The sequence below is a fragment of the Musca vetustissima genome, unplaced genomic scaffold (genome assembly GCF_032173495.1).
Source record: "Musca vetustissima isolate MV318-11 ecotype Yass unplaced genomic scaffold, APGP_CSIRO_Mvet_v1 utg27947, whole genome shotgun sequence".
NCBI lineage: Eukaryota > Metazoa > Arthropoda > Insecta > Diptera > Muscidae > Musca > Musca vetustissima.
Genome location: NW_026872918.1, coordinates 107,570 through 129,141, shown reverse-complemented (window position 1 = coordinate 129,141; position 21,572 = coordinate 107,570). Strand labels below are relative to the sequence as shown.

Here is a 21,572-nt window from a genome sequence, read left to right as displayed (position 1 = left end):
ATTAGAAAAAAAGTAAATTATGGACGAAAGAATCGGACCTAATATCGACCACTGCATTCCGGAACAAACCAACTCTACAAGTCAGGTCTCTCATTATTACATACTAAACCCGAAGTCGAATATACCTTCCCTTTGCCAAATACGATTCAATTTACTTTCATTGGCGTGTCAACTAAACTTCTTTAAATTGGGAAGTTCGCTTTGTTTTCTATTTCCCAGAATTCGATCCCGTTATTCACCCTTTTATTGTTTTGTCTAGAAACACTTTCGGTCAGTGGCAGTTTAAAATAGCCGCCATTCGGTATTGTGTCCTGATTCACATTTTACAAGACTTTGACAGCATTGACAGGCTGTAAGGAGGTCGGTCGGATGGTTGGCTGCCAGGCACCTAGACATTGGCCGTTAACTTAGTTCTGTTTTGTCTAAAACATTGTGTTTTACTATAATTTTCTCACATTCACACTTCGCCTCGGTGTCCTTTGGATGAAGTATTTCCTAGAATTTAGTTTTTTCTTCTCCTTTTGCTTTCTCTCTCCCTGTGTTTTTGTTTTTTTTCTTCCTCCCAAATTGATTCACACAAATGATTGTCCATTGCAGTAGAAATTACAGTTAATTTGTTTTGAGATGAACATAGCATAGCGGGCTAAGTAGGATGCGTGTTTTCCTCAGAAAAATAATGTGGGGGAATAGAAGGGAAATTGAGGAAAGTACCGAAGGGAACTTGAACTGCAATACGAGAGATATTTATATTAAATTATTTGAAGCCCATATCCTTATATAGACCTCTATTAGAAATTCGAAGTCTAAAAAATTCCACGGTATGGGTACAAGGATGGCAGTTTTTCTGTTCCCTATTAGTTTACCTTTTTTTTGCGGAATTTGCTATACCTTAGTGACTTATATAGAGCTAATAAAAAAATATTCCGACTGAAAAAGATGTAATCAAACACTACACCGATTTTAAATTGAAAAATTCTTCATACCACCCTGAAACATCAAAACAAGTGTTCTTGTTCCCATTTAAGCAAAAAAGGACGAAAAAAACGAATTCTCCTCTGATACCCTCATATATTGCTTTGGTTTAGCCATCTCAAATACCACACGAACTACATACACAACACATGTAGTATTCCGCACACACTCACCCAATATCATATTCATTTCCCTGGAAGCCTTTGCCGAGGAAGCAAAAAGAGCCTCTGGGAAATGTCCAATAAAACAATCTTCACTATGACGTTACTGGCCTCATATCCTCGTCCTGCCAAGCTAGCAACCAAACTATAGCATTGCCAATTCTTTTCATACGAATTCAAATATCCCAAAAGCATTGAACATAAAGTGTTCCTTTTTGTTGTTGTTGCAATTTCCTTGCTTTATTTTGTCGGAAAAAACTGAGTTTATAAAATAATCAGAAAAAAATGAAAAAAAAAATCGGGATGATGGTTGCAGATTTTTGTTCTTTCAAGGCTAGTTATAAGTGAAGGAAATGCTAAATATTTATATGAAAAAATTGGAGAATGGAGAGTTAGAAATATTTTCAAAATTGGAAGACCATAGTTAGCTTCCTCGCCTCATCTTGGCTCTCTTTTCCATTGAGAATACCTGGAAAGGAAACCCAATACCAAAAGACAAGTATAATCCTTGGATGCTAGGGAGTTTTTATAGATAAACTGAAGGATCAGAAGTCTTTGTCTATGGGATTTTTATGGACATTTTACAAGCGAACTGATGTTCCAGCAATTTTTTTCGACCATCTTAAAGTTTAGAAGGTCGGTTTGGAAGGTTTAAAACTTATAATATTCCTTACAGCTGAACGAGCTGAGGAGTCATGAGATCTATACAGAAGAGCTGAAAGGCGGGGAGTCGTGAAGAGCCAAGGAAATGAAGTAAACAAGTCCGGATAGGCGCTTTGAAAAGCCATGATATATTTTTCTAACTACTGAAGGGCCAGGCTATTTGTGTAGACAGTCTACAAATTACGAATGTGCTGAGGGGTTAAAAATAATAAATGCGCGATCACAAGGCTTAGCGGGTCATTATAGATATACTAGAGGCTGGGGTGTTCTTAAAAAAAAAAAAACGGGTGTCCTTATATATATTCACCATATGACGTGCTGAAGGAGCAGATTGTCTTTGCAGATGGGCTGAAATCTTTACCGAGGACCTGAAGCTCCGGCAAAGGCCAGGGAATCTTAAGAGTTGTGATGGAGGTTGGAGAGTCTTTATCTTAAGGAGTATTGTCTGAATAGACAATAGATCCGAGAGGCCAAGGAATATCTCTATATCTAACCGGACTGAATCACCAAGGCAAATTGAAGTAAAAAAGTCCGGATAGGCGCTTTGAAAAGCCATGACATATTTTTATACCTGCTGAAGGGCCTGGGAATTTTTGCAGGCGAGCTGAAGTGGCAGCTAATGAATGAGCTGAGAGAGATATAAAAGAATATATGGGAGATTAGAAGGCCTAGCGGGTCATTAAAGATATACCACAAACTGGGGTGTCCAAGCGCCGATAAAGGTCAGAAAATCTCAAAAGTTGAGATGGAGGCCAGATAGTCTTTATAAGCAAGTGGATGGACGAAAAAGTCGGTGTAGACAAAACGCGAATCTTGATCAGGAAGTTGAGGAGTATTGTCTGAATAGACGATCTGGAAGGCCAAGGAATATTTCTATATCAGATAAAGGACCGTGCTGAAGGGCCAGGGAATTTTGGCAGATGAGAATCGTAATGAATGAGCTAAGAGGTTTACAGGAATATATGTGCGATCAGAAGACCTAGCGGGCCATTAAAGATATACCAGACAGGGTGTCCTTATAATAAAAAGATGTCCTTAGATAAACTCACCAACTGGGGTGTCCTTAGATAAACTCACTATATGGCGTGCTGAAGAAACAGATTGCCTTTATTGATGGGCAGAAATCTTAACCGTGGATCTGAAGTTCCTGTAAAGGCCTGGACATCTTAAGAGCTGAGATGGATGGGTTAAAATGGCTTTATGGTTGTTCAGAAGCCCATGAGCGTCATTGCAGATGAACTAGATGCTAGGGAGTCTTTATAAACTAACAGAAACTTAGAACAAGAGACTTGCCATGGTATACTCTTAAATAAGTTCACTCATGGCATGCCGATAGACTCGAAAGCCTTTATTGGTGGCAAGAGGTCAGTAATTCTTTGTCAAGTCACTGTAGGAATAAAAGGATTTTATGCTGTGATTAGAAGGTCTAAAGATTTTTACAGATAGAATAAATGACAGTGAGTCCTATTGTATCAACTAAAAGTTCTGACAGTCGTCAAAGGCAATCTATGCCATGAAATCTTCTTTCATGAAATCTTCCCTTATTGGCCACATGAAGTCAGGAAATCTTTAACAACGTGTTAAAAGCTTCCAAAAATCTGTCTAACGATCTAGTTGACTATAAGCTTAATAATGGACAGGCGGCCTTTGTGTCCTTATAAACCAATGGATTGCTCCCGGTGTCTTTATAGGCAAGCTGAAATGCCATTGAATCAATTTAGACAAATTTTAGTCGCAGTAAGTTCTCTATGGGCGAACTGAAAGGCCGGCGGATATTCATAGACAAAAAAAATTTCCATTGAATCTCTCAAGACAAACTGCAGGACTATGGAGTCTTCACAAATGGTTGGAGGTTAAAGAAGAACTCGGAATGGAGGTTAAAATGTATTTGAGTGCGATCAGAATCGGTAGGAAGTCGATTTTGACAAGTAGAAGGACCAGGGACTCTCTAAAGACGACGGCAAAGGAAAATAAATTAATTCCAAGAAAGCCGAGATATAATAGACCAGGAAAGAGCCGAAAGGTCAACAACGTCTTAAAAAGGGCCCAAAAACTTGCAAAACTATCAGAATTTTAGGGGCCGTGAATTATCTATGGGCGAACTGAAAGGTTAGCGAATATTCATAGGCAAGCAGAATTTTGATAGAATCTCTGAAGACAAGCTGAATGGTTGGAGATCAGAGAATAACCCGAAATGCAGGTAAACTAGTATTTGAGGGTGATCTGAAGCGGTAGGAAGTCGTTATTAAAAAGTTGAAGGACCAGGGACCAGGGAAGCCCAGGGAAAGAGCTAAAAGACCAATAAGCCCTTATTGACGACGTAAAACCGGGAAATCTTTAACGACTTTATAAAAAGGGTCCAAAAACTGGTATATCGATCGGAATTGCTATAAGCAAAAGGAGGGACTAGAGACCTGAGTGTCCGTCTAAACAAACGATAAGCTCGCTGTCTTTTCATAGGCAAGCTGAAATGACATTGAATCCTGCTAGACAAGTTTTTGGGGTGAATGAATTTTCTATGGGCGAACTGTAATGCTGGGGAAATATGGGGAAGCAGAATTTCCATAGAATCTCTTAAGACAAACTGAAGGACTATGTAGTCTTTGCATATAGCTGGAATTAAAAGAGAAAGTCCCTATTGGCATGTTGAAAGACAGGGGAAGCTCTACAAACGAACACAAAGGAAAATGAGAATGTCCAAGGGTGTTATAGACCAGGGCCATGAAATCTTTATGAAGAGTGGAAAAGGATATTCAATATCAATATCGAGAAGAGGCAAATAGTCTTGTTGGGAATGGTTTTACAAACGAACTGATAGCATATATAAACCAAGAGAAGTGTGGGTGATATATTTGATGAAGAGACATGGAATCTTGTGGTCAAACTAGGGCGTCTGTACAGCAGGACAAAATGTTAGGGAGGCTTTTATGAGGATCACAAGGGCTAAAGAGCCATACAGTCATATGCGAAGTTTTAATATCCTTCGGTAAGAGCTTTTATGGAAGAGCTGAGTGTCTGACAGGGTCTTTACATACGTACTGGGGTCTTTACAAACGAACAGAAGGACCAGGGCCAGGTCGAGGTAAACCAGTGGCCTATGTACACCTTTCAGGTCTTGAGTTTTAGATCATCTTCAAATATTCCTAAGCTTCAGTACATTTAAAAACATTCCTTGTGCCTCAGCTCGTCTTTAAAGATAGTATTTAGCTATCGAATAAAGACGCCCTACATCATGGCAGTACTGTTTACCTTCAGCTGATATATGAAGATTCTCTCAGTTCCTCCCTGCGATTTTCACTTGAAAATTTTAAAGGGGCATTCTTGAATTAGTGTATGTTAGAAAGCCAAAATTAATTATTTATTGAAACCGCAATAGGGGTGGGGTCCCATTAAGCTCGTCCATGAAGACTCCTTTCAGCTCCTTTCAAATTCATTCATGTAAATAAATTTCGCCGTAATGTATACTTTAAAATTTTCGTTATTCTTTAAAAACTACAAACTACCAATTTGTTTGTGGACCACAAATTTTGTATGCCACAACAGCAGCGGCAACAACAACAAAACAATATAACACTGACCAAATGGAACAAAATAAGTTTATGATGCTAGCTTGGAGTTTTTCCAGAGTTGGTGGGTTTGCTGGTGGTGGTGTCTTTATATTCTGGCCACATAAATCTTAGTGGTTATTTTGTGAGAAACTTTTATGCAATTTTAAATGGCATGGTTTTGTATATGTATTTTTTATATTCCATTTTCTCTCTTTTCCATTGCATACTTATAGGAGAAATGGTAACGAAAACTGCAAAAAATATTCCTTGCATATTTTGTGGATAGTCCACAACAAAATGGCCAAAAAGTCTTGGAATTTTGTTGATGATATATAACGGGGAGGGTTTTTGTTTTTTGGGTTCACTTTTCAGAGCGGAGCGCAACTGAACTGAGAGCGTGGAGAGGGGGAGGCATAAATAGATGGTTTGTCTTAGCCTTAGTGAAGGGAATTGTTTTTTAAATAGCTTTTGTCGGGCGAAGCTTTATTATGTTTGTTGGCTTGTATCCCCGGCACTGACTGCAAGGAGAGATAGAGAGAGGCCAAAACCAAAACAAAAGCTAGTCAGTCGCTCAGGCAGTCAGTAATGCATAAATTATGGACTCCCATTGCCAGTTGTGCGGATAGTTTTGTTTTTGTCTGTCTGTCTGTCGTTGTTGTTGTCGTTTCGTTTTCCCGGGGATTTCATTTGACCATTTTTGTAGTTCCTTCATTTGCCTTTGTTTAGGGAAATCATTTTTGTTTTCAGTTTCTCCGCAATTGCAGTTTAATCGTGGGCGTTTATTGTCAGCGTGTGAGCGAGCGAGCGATCCAAAATGAAAGGGAGACGAAGTAAATGCATTTACCACTGTGGTTTATTGTTTGAAATTGTGTTGTTGTTGTGGGTGTTTGTTGTTGTTGTTGTCTGTGATAATACTTTGGTAAATATTTATGACAACCATAAATGATGACGATGATGATTACTTGTGTTATTATTTAATTATTAATGGTAAATAATTGTTGAAATATCCTTTGTTAAGGGGAGATAAATGGGTAAGGATTAAAAGGATATTAAAATGATTTTTATAGTATATTGTGATGGCTATAAAATTTCATAGACGAGCTGAAGGGAGTCTTTCATAGACGAGCTGAAGGGAGTCTTTCATAGACGATCTGAAGGGAGTCTTTCATAGACGAGCTGAATGGAGTCTTTCATAGACGAGCTGAATGGAGTCTTTCATAGACGAGCTGAAGGGAGTCTTTCATAGACGAGTTGAAGGGAGTCTTTCATAGACGAGCTGAAGGGAGTCTTTCATAGACGAGCTGAAGGGAGTCTTTCATAGACGAGCTGAAGGGAGTCTTTCATAGACGAGCTGAAGGGAGTCTTTCATAGACGAGCTGAAGGGAGTCTTTCATAGACGAGCTGAAGGGAGTCTTTCATAGACGAGCTGAAGGGAGTCTTTCATAGACGAGCTGAAGGGAGTCTTTATAGACGAGCTGAAGGGAGTCTTTATAGACAAGCTGAAGGGAGTCTTTATAGACGAGCTGAAGGGAGTCTTTATAAACGAGCTGAAGGGAGTCTTTATAGACGAGCTGAAGGGAGTCATTATATACGAGCTGAAGGGAGTCTTTATAGACGAGCTGAAGGGAGTCTCTATATAGACGAACTGAAAGGGAGTCTTTATAGACAAGCTGAAAGGAGTCTTTCATAGACGAGCTGAAGGGAGTCTTTATAGACGAGCTGAAGGGAGTCTTTCATAGACGAGCTGAAGGGAGTCTTTCATAGACGAGCTGAAGGGAGTCTTTCATAGACGAGCTGAAGGGAGTCTTTCATAGACGAGCTGAAGGGAGTCTTTATAGACGAGCTGAAGGGAGTCTTTATAGACGAGCTGAAGGGAGTCTTTATAGACGAGCTGAAGGGAGTCTTTATATACGAGCTGAAGGGAGTCTTTATAGACGAGCTGAAGGGAGTCTTTATAGACGAGCTGAAGGGAGTCTTTATATACGAGCTGAAGGGAGTCTTTATAGACGAGCTGAAGGGAGTCTCTATATAGACGAACTGAAAGGGAGTCTTTATAGACAAGCTGAAAGGAGTCTTTCATAGACGAGCTGAAGGGAGTCTTTATAGACGAGCTGAAGGGAGTCTTTCATAGACGAGCTGAAGGGAGTCTTTCATAGACGAGCTGAAGGGAGTCTTTCATAGACGAGCTGAAGGGAGTCTTTCATAGACGAGCTGAAGGGAGTCTTTCATAGACGAGCTGAAGGGAGTCTTTATAGACGAGCTGAAGGGAGTCTTTATAGACGAACTGAAGGGAGTCTTAATAGACGAGCTGAAGGGAGTTATTATAGACGAGCTGAAGGGAGTCTTTCATAGACGAGCTGAAGGGATTCTTTATATACGAGCTGAAGGGAGTCTTTATAGACAAGCTGAAGGGAGTCTTTATAGACAAGCTGAAAGAAGTCTTTATAGATGAGCTGAAGGGAGTCTTTATAGACGAGCTGAAGGGAGTCTTTATAGACGAGCTGAAGGGAGTCTTTCATAGACGAGCTGAAGGGTGTCTTTATAGACGAGCTGAAGGGATTATTTATAGGCGAGCTGAAGGGAAACTTTATATACGAGCTGAAGGGAGTCTTTATAGACGAGCTGAAGGGAGTCTTTCATAGACGAGCTGAAGGGAGTCTTTCATAGACGAGCTGAAGGGAGTCTTTCATAGACGAGCTGAAGGGAGTCTTTATAGACGAGCTGAAGGGAGTCTTTATAGACGAACTGAAGGGAGTCTTAATAGACGAGCTGAAGGGAGTTATTATAGACGAGCTGAAGGGAGTCTTTCATAGACGAGCTGAAGGGTGTCTTTATAGACGAGCTGAAGGGATTCTTTATAGGCGAGCTGAAGGGAAACTTTATATACGAGCTGAAGGGAGTCTTTATAGACAAGCTGAAGGGAGTCTTTATAGACAAGCTGAAGGAAGTCTTTATAGATGAGCTGAAGGGAGTCTTTATAGACGAGCTGAAGGGAGTCTTTATAGACGAGCTGAAGGGAGTCTTTATAGAAGAGCTGAAGGGAGTCTTTATTCTTGTAATGCCCTTCACCACACTATGGTACACATCGCATTCACATTCTAAGTCGATTTATGCATGTCCGGTCGCACTTATAATCACAATTTAATAAATTTCGAATAGGTCACTTATTTGGCCCAAGGACGAACCCTATTGAAATTGGGAAAATCGGTTGCGATTTAGATATAGCTCCCATATTTATTTTCGATCGATTTCATGTAAATGGTGTACTAAAGTCCCCATATATCTTTCGATTTGCACGAAATTTGGCATAGCGTACTAAATTGAGACTAAAATGATGTGTGTAAAATTTCCTGAAAATCGATGCAAATTTAGATATAGCTCCCATATATCTTTTCGTCCGATTTTAGGTAAATGGTGCACCAAAGTCCCTATATATCTTTCGATTTGCACGAAATTTGTCACAGCGTAATAAATTAGGTCTAGAATGATGTATGTGAAGTTTCATGAAAATCGGATAAGATTTTGATATAGCTCCCATATATAGTTTCGTCCGATTTTATGTAAATGGTGCACCAAAGTCTCTATATATCTTTCGATTTGCACGAAATTTGTTACAGAGTTATAAAGACCTAAATGATGTGTGTGTTCCTGAAAATCAGTTCAGATTTTGATATAGCTCCCATATATAATGCCGTCCGATTCTATGTAAATGTCCCCATATATCTTTCGATGTGCACTTTCGTACTGAACTTAGTATAACCTCGAAGTTAGATATAAATGCTGCACCAAACTCCCCATGTGGGTCCGATTGGCACAAAATTTTGCACAACTTATTGGAGTTATTATAAGTTTTGTTGAAATCGGTTCCTATTTAGATATAGTTCCTTTATATAGTTTCTTCCGATTTTAAGTTAAAGGTGCACAAAATACGCCAAAGTTAGGCCGATCGACACAAAATTTTGCAGTTTATATAACCTAGAATGTGGAAAGTTTTATTGAAATCGGTTAAAAATTGTATAGAGCTACCATTATTTTCTCCCGATTTTAAGTAAATGGTGCATCATCCAAGAACCCAAAATGTGGACGATATTCTGTTACAAATTTCGATGAAATCGGCATAGATTTCGATATAGCTTTTATAAATATTTTCGTCCAATTTTATGTAAAAATGCGACGTCTTTAGGATTCATCTGTTGAATATACCCAAGGTGGTGAAGGGTATCATATAGTCGGTCCCTTCCGACTTTACTAATTTCCTTGCTGATATTTAATTTGGTATCAATTGGCCAATGTTTGGGCTACAATAATATATATTGGAGCTATATCTAAATCTTAACCGATATCCACAAGAGTTTACATTCTTCAGGCTATACGTTGTGCATAATTTGTACGAATCGGCCATATTTTGGGGCTTTGGTGCACAATTTACTGAAAATCGGATGAAACTCAACATGGGAACTTTATCGAAATTTGAACCGATTTCAACAAAACTTGACACATGTTAAGATGTAGTAACTTCAGTGCGTTGCGCGAATCCGCTACATTATGAGGATTTTGCGCACCGTTTACTGAATATGGGAGCTATATCTAAATCTGAACCGATTCCCACAAAACTTCGCATACACAAATTTGGACCTAATTCAGTATGCTGTGCAAAATTATGTGCGAATCGTACTAAATTTGATTATATGGTGCTCCATTTACATAAAATACTTTTTTTTAAAAAATTTCCTAAGCTTGGATTTTTTTTAATATTTTTTTTTTTAATTTCTCTTTCGAGATGAGCTACATGATCGGAGTTGCAATGAAAAGGAAAACCATTTGGCATCACACCAGAACATTCCTGTTCAGAGCAGATTTTTCTTGTAGTGACGGACTTTTTTTCCATACAGACTGCCATATTTTTCTTCAATGGTATGCATCTGCATATTGTGCAACCTTAGGAAGATATAGAGGGGGCTTTGAAAGCTAAGACGCCGGACATCAACAGATGCCATGGGAACCATGGCATTGAATTTTTTTGATTTGATTTTTTTAATAAATAATTTTAAAATATTTTTGAAGTTTTTTAAGATCTTCCATCAATGAAAACTATAAAAAACTTATTAACCGAATTTCACGAAAAGAGCCCAAAAAATGAAAACCTTGCTCTTTGTGCTCATATTCCAACTGTCTTGGCTCTTGGCCACCGTTTATTTATACGGCTAATATAATTTTGAACACAATTGAATTAATTGAATAAATATCCAGAAAAATGGCGGTGAATACATTTTCCAAGAGATTCCAACACTGGCGAATAACAATATTACGTTGGCTGCCATTGTAACATCCAGCCGCAACAGAGGTAGTAGCTACAGCAGCAACGAGTCCTGTAGAATATTTTCTTATTAACACTGAAGTGCCATTTGGCAGTTGTGGTCGTCGGCTACAAAATACAAATGTATTCTCTTTACAGAGACTACAGTGGAGATGGCTGGCTGGCTCTATGGCTCCATGGTGGAATGTGTAACCACAGCAGGAGCAGCAGTAGTTGTAGTAGCATAAAACATTCGTTACTGCTTGGCTACCACCATCCAGCCGTCCACCCTCTGGCTATGTATGTGTTTTATGTGGTTGCTGGTATCGACATAGTGAACATGGTTGGGAACCAAACATTAATTTTGTTTAAAAGGAAATGCAGCAAGGACCCTAGTGTCCACATACACACACAAAAAGACACACACACACACACACAGAGAGACACAGTCATACAGCTACGCACAAACTGGCCAGCATAAATGACATAAAAGAACGGCAAATGTGCTTAGTGTGGTTCACATTTCTCTCCCTCCTTTGTTCCTCTCTTCGTCCTTTTTACCATTCTTTATGTAGATTCCTTCCTTCCTTCGCATAACATATGCAATGAGTCGCAGTAATGTTATAAATGAACAAGGCGAATGGTAGCCAACATTTCTCCAGCCATGTGTTCTATTACAGGGAAATGATGGTGAAAGGGAAGCAGGACAACAAATTGATAAGGGAGGAGGATGGTGTATAGTAGGGGGATATACTACTGGAAACTCTCACAAGTAATAAAGTAAACCAGTATGGCATTTTTCGTATGCATTTTCCCTCTTTTAGAATATGGTCCAACATATCCTGGCGTATATATATACACACAAAACAGCATCCCGTATTTCCATGAATGCACAACCATTCACACATATACACACATCTCACAATTTTGTCAATGTGTGCAAACTGCTGTTTGTATTTTAAAAGAAGTGAAAAAAGAACTCGGTTGCAATGTTTGCCTCTTGCTATTTATTTAGAAAAAAAGGCCGGATGCCATAGAATCGGTCTGGGTTAGAAATAGGGAGAAGATAGCAATACTAAGCTAAATTTCATGGTTTTGCGGTCAGAGTTTATTTAGGTTATAAATGCAAAGGCACATTCACTCTATTTAATTTAGACAAAAGCAAAGAGTGGGGCAAAAAAAAAATCAAGTTTGTTCTGGAATGGGCAATGAGGAAGTCTAAACGAAAAATGTGGTGTAATTTGTAGATAAAACAAGTGAAAAAGTATTAACTTCGGTCGGGCCGAACTTCGGATAACCTCCACACTTGAAATAAAAATATAGGGAACATACCAAAAAGTGTACCTATACCGACACTTCTACAGACCAATTATGGTTTAAATATTGGTCGTAGACTCCATGTTTGTTTCAAAAAATGTTGATTTCATCCAAACTTTCCCCGTCTTATTATTTCTTCCAAAATTAGTTCCAGTTCGAACATGGGGAATATCGGTCCACTCCTTCTGGGGCTAGGCCTAAATGCGGGTTACAGTTCATATATATGAGTTTTTTCGTATCTTCCGCAGATGAAATGATTACAAACGAGTCTTAGAACCAAACCCAAACCCGGAACAAATCATATAATTATTTTAATATAAACAAGTAAGGAAAGTTGTAAAGTCGGACGGGGCCGACTATATGATACCCTTCACCACTTTGGGTAGACATTCTGCAACCTATACTAAAGTTTTAATTTGGTCAGATATAGGGTTGCTTTTTACAATGGGACAAAATTATATAAATAAATTTAAAGAATATATATATATATATATATATATATATATATATACATATATATATATCTGTACCGATTTCAATGAGACTTGCCAGAATCGGACAAACGGACAAATATACATGGGAGCTATATCTAAATCATTACGCTATGCGACATTTCGTGCACATCGAAAGATATATAGGGGCTTTGGTACACCATTTACCTTAAATCGGACGAAAATATATATGGACCTATATCTAAATCTGAGCCGATTTTCAGGAATCTTAACACACATCATTCTAGACCTAATTCATTACACTGTGTCAAATTTCGTGCACATCGAAAGATATATAGGGACTTTGGTACACCATTCATATTAAATCGGTCGAAAATATATATGGGAGCAATATCTAAATCTAAACCAATGTTTCTCAATTTCAATAGGGTTCGTTCTTGGGTCAAATAAGTAACCTATCCCAAAGTTCATCCAATTCGGACGGACAGACAGACGGACATGCGTAAATCGACTCAGAAAGTGATTCTATGCATATTCTCAAAAGGAACCCTGTATCTATCTTGTTTTTGTCTGTTACAAACATATGCACAAAGACATAATACCCTGTACCACAGTGTGGTGAAGGGTATAAAAAGGGGGTTATATGGGGGGCGAATATTAAAATTTTTTGGTAGGGAGATTTGTTACCATATACGACTACAAAATACCAAATTGCAGCGAATTCGGCTGAAAAGCGCGCTCAAGAACCCCAAAATACCGAATATTGGGGATACCCTTATATAGGGGTTACCCGAAAAAATAGACCTATATTCATAATTTTTTGTGCAGAAATTTGGTACCTATTAAGAACTCAAAATTCTAAATTACAGCCAATTCGGTGAAATATACGATCAAAACCCCTAAAATACTGAAAAAATAAAAAAGTGGACCTATACTCATAATTTTTTGTGGAGACATTTAGTGCCCAAACACCGAAAATTGGGGGGTTCTGTTATATGGGAGCTATGCCTAAACGTGGACCGACATATCCCATCATCGAACTTGACCTGCCTGCAGACAAAAGACGACTCTATACAAAATTTCAGCACCCTATCTCAATTCCTGCAGAAGATAGCGTGATTGCAACAGACGGACGGACATGGCTATATCGTCTTAGAATTTTACCCTGATCAGGAATATATATATACTTTATAGGGTCGAAAATTAATATTTCGATGAGTTACAAACGGAATGACAAAATTTATATACCCTCCATACTATGGTGGAGGGTATAAAAATGATGTTTTCTGTGGGAAGGAGTCCATGGATTAAAGTTCGCCTTTAATGACTCCTTACAGATAGACTATATATACTTCTTTGGTTCATATATTGGGAGTCCTTTGAAAGTATTTTTAAAATTTGTCTAAAATTATTTTTTTAATCCAAGCTTTACAAATTGTTTAAAAATATTTTTTTAATCCACGACCTGAAAATTTTTCTAAAAATATATTTTTAAAAAATAAAATTTTAAAATCCAAATCTTACTTTTCACATCGGAACATTCCTTCTGATACATCATCACCATAAGGGTTCATAATCTTGAAGAAAAAAAACGATTTGATTCCCCAACTACACATTGTACTAATTTTACCAAACGTACATTTAGTCCGCAGATGGTCATCCCTTTTGGTACCTTTGATACACACCTTTGATACAGCTCTATCGTGATTTCAACTGTCAGACGTATATTACTACTCCTAGAATGTTTGGTGTTGAAAATGGGATATACCGGACCATTTTTAGGTCCTATATAAAAGTATCCATATTATTTTCAGACTAATCATCTATAATTTGATATTTTCGGTTCTCAATAGGTATAAGTTTTCTTGCTAGAAATTATAAAAGTTAGACCATTTTTTAGGGTAGCCCCCATAAAACAGTATCCCCCAAATTTCGGTTTATTTATACCCTTCACCACACTGTGGTACATTATTTGTGCATATGTTTGTAAAAGGGAAGAAGAATCGAGATAGACCCATGGTTCCTTTTGAGAATATGCATAGAATCACTTTCCGAGTCGAATAACGCATGTCCGTCTGTCCGTCCATGTATTTTTGTTAACAAAGTACAGGTCGCATTTATGATCCGATTTGGATGAAATTTGGCACAGTTCACTTATTTGGCCCAAGGACGAACCCTATTGAAATTGGACGAAAATCGGTTCAGATTTAAATATAGCTCCCATATATATTTTCGTCCGATTTAAGATAAATGGGGCACCAAAGTCCCTATATATCCTTCGATTTGCACGAAATTTGGCACAGCGTACTGAATAAAGTCTAGAAAGATGTGTGTAAAATTTCGTGAAAATCGGTTCCGATTTAGATATAGCTTCCATATATATTTTCGTCCGATTTTAGGTAAATAGTGCACCAAAATCCCTATATATCCTTCGATTTGCACGAAATTTAGCACAGCGTACTGAATTAAGTCTAGATCGATGTGTGTTAAATTTCGTGAAAATCGGTTCAGATTTAGATATAGTTCCCATATATATTTTCGTCCGATTTTTGGTAAATAGTGCACCAAAGTCCCTATATATCCTTCGATTTGCACGAAATTTGGCATAGCGTACTGAATAAGACCTGGAAAGATGTGTGTAAAATTTCGGGAAAATCGGTTCAGATGTAGATATAGTTCCCATATATATTTTCGTCCGATTTTGGGTAAATAGTGCACCAAAGACCCTATATATCTCTCGATTTGCACGAAATTTGGCAGAGCGTTCTGTTTTAAGTGTAGAATGATGTGTGTTGAGTTTGGTGAAAATCGGTTCAGATTAAGATATAGCTCCCATATACAGTTTCGTCCGATTTTATGTAAATGTCCCTATATGTCATTAGGTCTACAATAATATGTGTTAAGTTTCCTGAAAATCGGTTCAGATTTAGGTATAGCTCCCACATATATTTTCGTCGGATTTAATGTAAATGGTGCACCAAATTCCCTACATATCTTTCGATTGCACGAAATTTGGCACAGTGTAATGAATTAGGTCTAGAATGATGTGTGTTAAATTTCCTGAAATCGTTGAAATCGGTTCACATTTTTATATATAGCTTCTTTATCTGACCAACTGAAAAAATTAGTATAGGTTGCAGAATGACATGTTTATGTATCCAATTTCATTTTGCTGGTCCTTCAAAAGTACGACATCTGTTAGGATTCCATCTGTTGAATATACCCAAAGTGGTGAAGGGTATCATATAGTCGACGCTGTCCGACTTTACTGCTTTCCTTACTGGTTTATATTAAAATAGTTAACAAATTTTTTCCGCGTTTTGAGTTTGATTCTAAGACTCTGATGTTATCATTTTACCTGCGGAGGATAGCGAGATAAAAAATTTGAACGTAAGGTTCTATAATGAACTATAGCCGCATTTAGACCCAGCCCCTGTGTGGAGGTTCCAGAAGGAGTGGAAAGATATTCCCCATCTTTGAATTTGAACTAAGTTTGGAAGAAATAATAAGATGGGCAAAGTTTGGATGAAATCTTAATTTTTTTGGTCCAAAGAAACATGGGGTCTAGAACCAATATTTCGATGAGGCACATTTCAACCGTGCTGAAATGTATACACCCTCATTAGCCATAAGGCTGAGGATATAATTATCCATTAAATATTTCTGAAATTTCTATTATGGTTTACAAAATTTTAGAAATGTCGGTGTAGGTCCACTTCTTAGTATGTTCCCTATATTTGCATTTCTAGTACCTGTCAGTATATCTATGGTGGAGGGTAGTCCGGCCGAACTTAACGCCTTTTCACTTGCTATTATTATTTTTAATTCAAGACTTAAATTTTTTCTTGAGGGAACTCACCATTCTCGGTTTCAAAAATTTGAATGCTGCATCCTTTAAATCCACGCCTTGAGTGTCAGGCAAAATTGCCAAAACATTTTTAGCTTTTTAGTGTTCACAAGTCCTAACATATATATTTTTTTAAAATTGAATGCAGGAAAAAGTTTTTTTCATATTAAAAACATTCTTATTTTTAAGAATGTTTTTATATAATTCTTAAATATTTTTTTGTTTTTTAAAAGTCCATATAATTTGTTACGACACCCTTGTGTTCGTTTATAAACCCTCCTTTCATCATATTAAAACTAAATATTGTACTCCCAACTTCGACTAGTTGCTTTCCACAAAAGTTTTAAACATCTAGGAAATATAAATGGATTTTTCATGTAACCAATTGTTGTTTTCCATTTCTTAATGTTTTATTTCCCCTCCCGATCTCTCTCTCCTTCTCGCACAGCCAAACATAACAATACTACTACAATTTTAATATAATATTTCCATTTATGATGACAAGTAAAAATTCACAAAATGAAGAAAAGAAAAATAAAAAACAATTGCGCAAACATCTGAACATTACTTACCACTTCATCGGAGCCATCATAACAATCTGGTTCTCCGTCACATTTCCATTTCTTGTGAATGCAAGCGCCATTCGAACAGGTAAATTCATGAGCGCCACATGGCACTTTGGCGCAATTCTTCTCATCCGAACCATCGCCGCAGTCATCGTCGTGATCGCATATCCAACGTTTTTGTATGCAACGGCCATTGCCGCAGGTGAACTCATCAGAGCGACAGGTATCATCTTAAAGTGTTATTTTTTTGTTGTTGTTGTTGTTTTGGGTAAATGATTAATTGCAAGAATTTCAGAGAAGAAGAAAAAGGGAAAAATTGTATTAAAAATTGGGTCATGGAAATTGTAGCTGTTTTGTGGTTAGTTAACAAATATTTGTCTGTTCCAAAAAGGATTAGTAGTTGTGTTAGTATTTTTGGTGTATATATAAGAAATGTGCAAAAATAGGGATTTCATAATAAGGATTTCACATATAAAAAAGACAATAACCCATAACCGTTATTATACAGAAATTACATATGTAAAAAATCACATAAATATATAAAATCAAACCAACACCACAATTTATATTACAGAAATGTTTGCGGAAGTATAAAATAAAATTTTGATCAATTTTATATAGAAAACATGGCTAAGTAAAAACAATATTCTTAGGTTATCAATGCAAACTATTGTAAAAATCCCTAGAATATGCCTGTTGATTTTTTCAAGTAAGAATTATCCTACCAATTGACAGAAATTCTTTTTACTATTTAACATTTTCTTAAAAAGACCCATAGTTCGATTTCTTTTCCTTGTTAGAAAAATATGCCCAAAGCCATTATACCCTGTACCACAGTATGATGAAGGGTATAAATAATAGTTTATTCAAGGCTGTTATTGGATCACTTAACAATTTAGGGAATCTGCATTTAGCATTCAATGTGATGCAATATTTCTAATTCGCGGTTGCAATGTGACGTATACGTAGTGACAATACGTATACGCATCAAAGTACCAATTGCATTAGGGTTAGGGAAAAGACACCAATAGGGTTCATCTGTGGGCTTAACGAAAGAGCTATGATAAATTTCACAACAATTTGATAATAAGTGCGACCTACACTTTCTTTACAAAAATTCATAGACAGAAGGACGGATCGATATGCATAATTGATATCCTTCAAACTGACTATGGGTCTATCGAGTTTTCGATTGAAATTTGGTAATCATGTACCTGTTGGGAAATTCGGGGGCATTTTCCAACAGAAGAGACTGTAATTCAGCCACTCGTTTTAATGGAACTATTTTCGCAAAGAACATTAAATATAAGTCCAAGTGAGTAACTATAATTATTTCTCGGTTTCCGAGGATCAAATACAAATTGTCAGAACATTTTCCGGGTTCAATGTCCACGTTCTGTCATAGCTCCTTGATAAGAGTTCTTGTCGATTGGGGCTACTTAGAAATGTTGAAAAAGTAACGATATTTTTACCCAACTTATATTGTTTTGGATATGAGTTCTATCAATCAAATACATTTGCGCCAACAATTTGATGTGTGAAAACAATGAATTGTGGAAATCTTATATAAAGCTAATCGTTCATCCGAATTGATTCGAACTTTTTCACATCGATTGAAATTCATCGGAGCAATTCCTCTGGTATACTATCCCCACAAAAGGTTTATTATTTTGAAAACCAGTAAGAAAAGTAGTAAAGTCGGACGGGGCCGACTATATGATACCCTTCACCACTTTGGGTATATTCAACAGATGAATCCTAAAAGACGTCACATTTTTAAAGGACCAGTAAAATGAAATTGGATCCATAAATATGTCATTCGGCAACCGATACTAAATGTTTCATTTGGTCAGATATAGAATATATCAGATATATATCTAAATCTAAACCGTTTTCAGGAAACTTAACACACATCATTCTAGACCTATTTCATAACGCTATGCCAAATTTCGTGCAAACCGAAAAATATTTAGAGACTTTGGGGCATCATTTACATTAAATCGGACGAAAATATATATGGGAGCTATATCTAAATCTGGACCGATTTCTAGGAAACTTAACACACATCATTCTAAACCCTATTTACTACGCTTTGCTAAATTTCGTTCAAATCGGAAGATATATAGGGACTTTGGTAGACCATTTACATTAAATCGGACGGAAATATATATGGGAGCTATATCTAAATCTGAACCGATTTTCAGGAAACCTAACACACATCATTCTATACCCAATTCATTACGCTGTGCCAAATTTCGTGCAAATCGAAAGATATATAGGGACTTTGGTGGACCATTTACATTAAATAGGACGGAAATATATATGGGAACTATATCTAAATCTGCACCGATTTTCAGAAAACTTAACACACATCATTCTAGACCATTCTATTGCACGGATGAAAAAATACATCTTGTGGTAATTCGAGACCGGTGCAATAAATTAATTACGAAAATTACCGACAAGGAATCGGGTTAGAAGCATGAAAGATATCTACAAGTATTGCAAGGTTACCTGCAAAAACATGTTCTTGTCGCACAGTGTAATTAAAGATTTAAGTTGGGGAAAAACAGAAATCCATTACGAAAATGACGATAAAATCGGAGAAATTATCGATGTTGACCGACATGTTAGCAATTGTAACATATGAGAAATGGATAACATATGATAACCCTGTGTGAAAACGATTGTGGTCAAAGCACCTCAAATGGTGCCCAAACCAGTATTAACGGCCAGGAAGGTTCTGCTATGCATTTGGTGGGACTGGAAGGGCATTATTTATTTTGAGTTGATCTCTACTGTCAAGAAATGGACCGTTTTTAGATAGGAACTGACCATGCTCATGTTCCACAAGGACAACCCAAGGCACACACATCTACATTGACTCGCCAGAAACTTCAGGAGGTTGGTTGTGAAGTTTTAATGCATTCGCCATACAGTACGGAATTGACTTGCATTCCAAAATTTCTTTAATGATAAAAAATTGATGTCTAGGGAGGATTGTGAAAACCGACTAATAGAGTTTTTTTTTGCAAATAGAGAGCAGGACTTCTATGAGAGAGGCATTATGAAGTTACCTTTAGAATGGCAACAAATCATACAACAAAATGGTGCATATTTGCCCCAAATCGGACATTCCGAAGCATGTTAAATAAAGTCCCATATTTTATATAAAATTAATGGATTTATTTTTCCCTTTTTATACCCTTCACCACACAGTGGTACAGGGTATTATGTCTATGTGCATATGTTTGTAAGAGGCAAAAGGAATCGAGATATATCCATGGTTCCTTTTGAGAATATGCATAGAATCCGTCTGCTGATGTTCAATTGTAAACAAAGTACAAGTCGCATTTATATTCCGATTTGGATGAAATTTGGTACAACTCATTTACTTGGCCCAAGGACAAACCCTATTTAAAATGGGAGAAATCGGTTCAGATTTAGACAAAATGGTGCTCCCATATATATTTTCGTCGGATTTAAGGTTAATGGTGCACCAAAGTTCCTATATATGTTTCGATTTGCACGAAATTTGGTATGGCCTACTGAAGTAAGTCTAGAAAGATGTGTGCAAAGTTTCGTGAAAATCGGTTCAGATTAGATATAGCTCCCATATATAGTTTCGCCTGAAATTTTGCAGAGCGTACTCATTTAAGTCTAGAATGACGTGTGCCAAGTTTCGTGAAAATCGGTTCAGATTTAGATATAGCTCCCGATTTTATGAATTGGTGCACCAAAGTTCCTATATATCTTTCGAATTTTGGACGAATTTTGGTATAGGGTACTGAACTAAGTCTAATATGCTGTTGCTAAGCATAGTGAAAAGATCCATTGCAAGGCCGATTGGCACAACTTACTGATGTAATATAAATTAGTTCTTTGCCAAGTTTCCCTGAAATCGGTACAGATATAGATGTATAACAAAAACGCGTCGTCTGTTAGGATACATATGTAGAATATACCCAAAGTGGTGAAGGGTATCATATAGTCGGCCCAGTCCGACTTTACTACTTTCCTTACTGGTTTTATATAAATATCATACCTACCAATTATAATAGTAAAAATATATACAAAATATTTATTAGTTACAAAAGAACGGAGAAATACAGCCTATGTTCGATACAGCGAACATTCCCAGAAGCTTTAATGACCTCATGAAAAATATTTTGTTTATTTTAGGAATATGTATTTTTCCGCATAACTCGTTATATTTATTTTCAAATGTGTAATTACATTAAACCATCACCAAAGAAAGACATACAAAAAAATTAAACAACAAACATACATATCAAACTAAAATGCAAAAATGCGTAACTAACAAAAAATTGGAAATTGACTTTTTGAATGAATATTGTGAATGTCAATAAACTACATGTGTTGACAAAATCAATTTCAATTTTTTGTTAGTTACGCCTTTTTGCATTTTAGCTAACGATATACTCGTATAGTGTACCATCACCAGAATACAAAGAAAAAAAAAAAACAAGTAACTAAAAATATAAAACGTAAATATTGGACTCTTTGAGAAAAGTTTGTTAACAAATTAAGTAAATATATGACACATACATGTTGCATTTTGAAGTACACACACATACATACTTCAAAACAACAACTTAGATGAAAGCAAATATTTAATAAATTTCTTAACAAAAAATTTCACAAATTCTAAAAAAAAATAATTCACAGTAAAAACGTGTTTTAATTAAGATAAACAAGTAAAGGAGTAAAATAAGTGCATACATATTTG

At 36.7% G+C, this 21,572-nt stretch overlaps 1 protein-coding gene across 1 annotated transcript in view; it reads right to left on the bottom strand.

The window, feature by feature from the left end:
• Positions 1 to 21,572, bottom strand: part of LOC133321433 (very low-density lipoprotein receptor-like) — an 85,229-nt gene that overhangs the window by 5,396 nt on the left and 58,261 nt on the right. Inside the window, exon 3 of the mRNA XM_061530523.1 lies at positions 16,829 to 17,052. Coding sequence (XP_061386507.1) covers positions 16,829 to 17,052 — 224 coding nt within the window. The remainder of the gene's footprint in view (positions 1 to 16,828; positions 17,053 to 21,572) is intronic.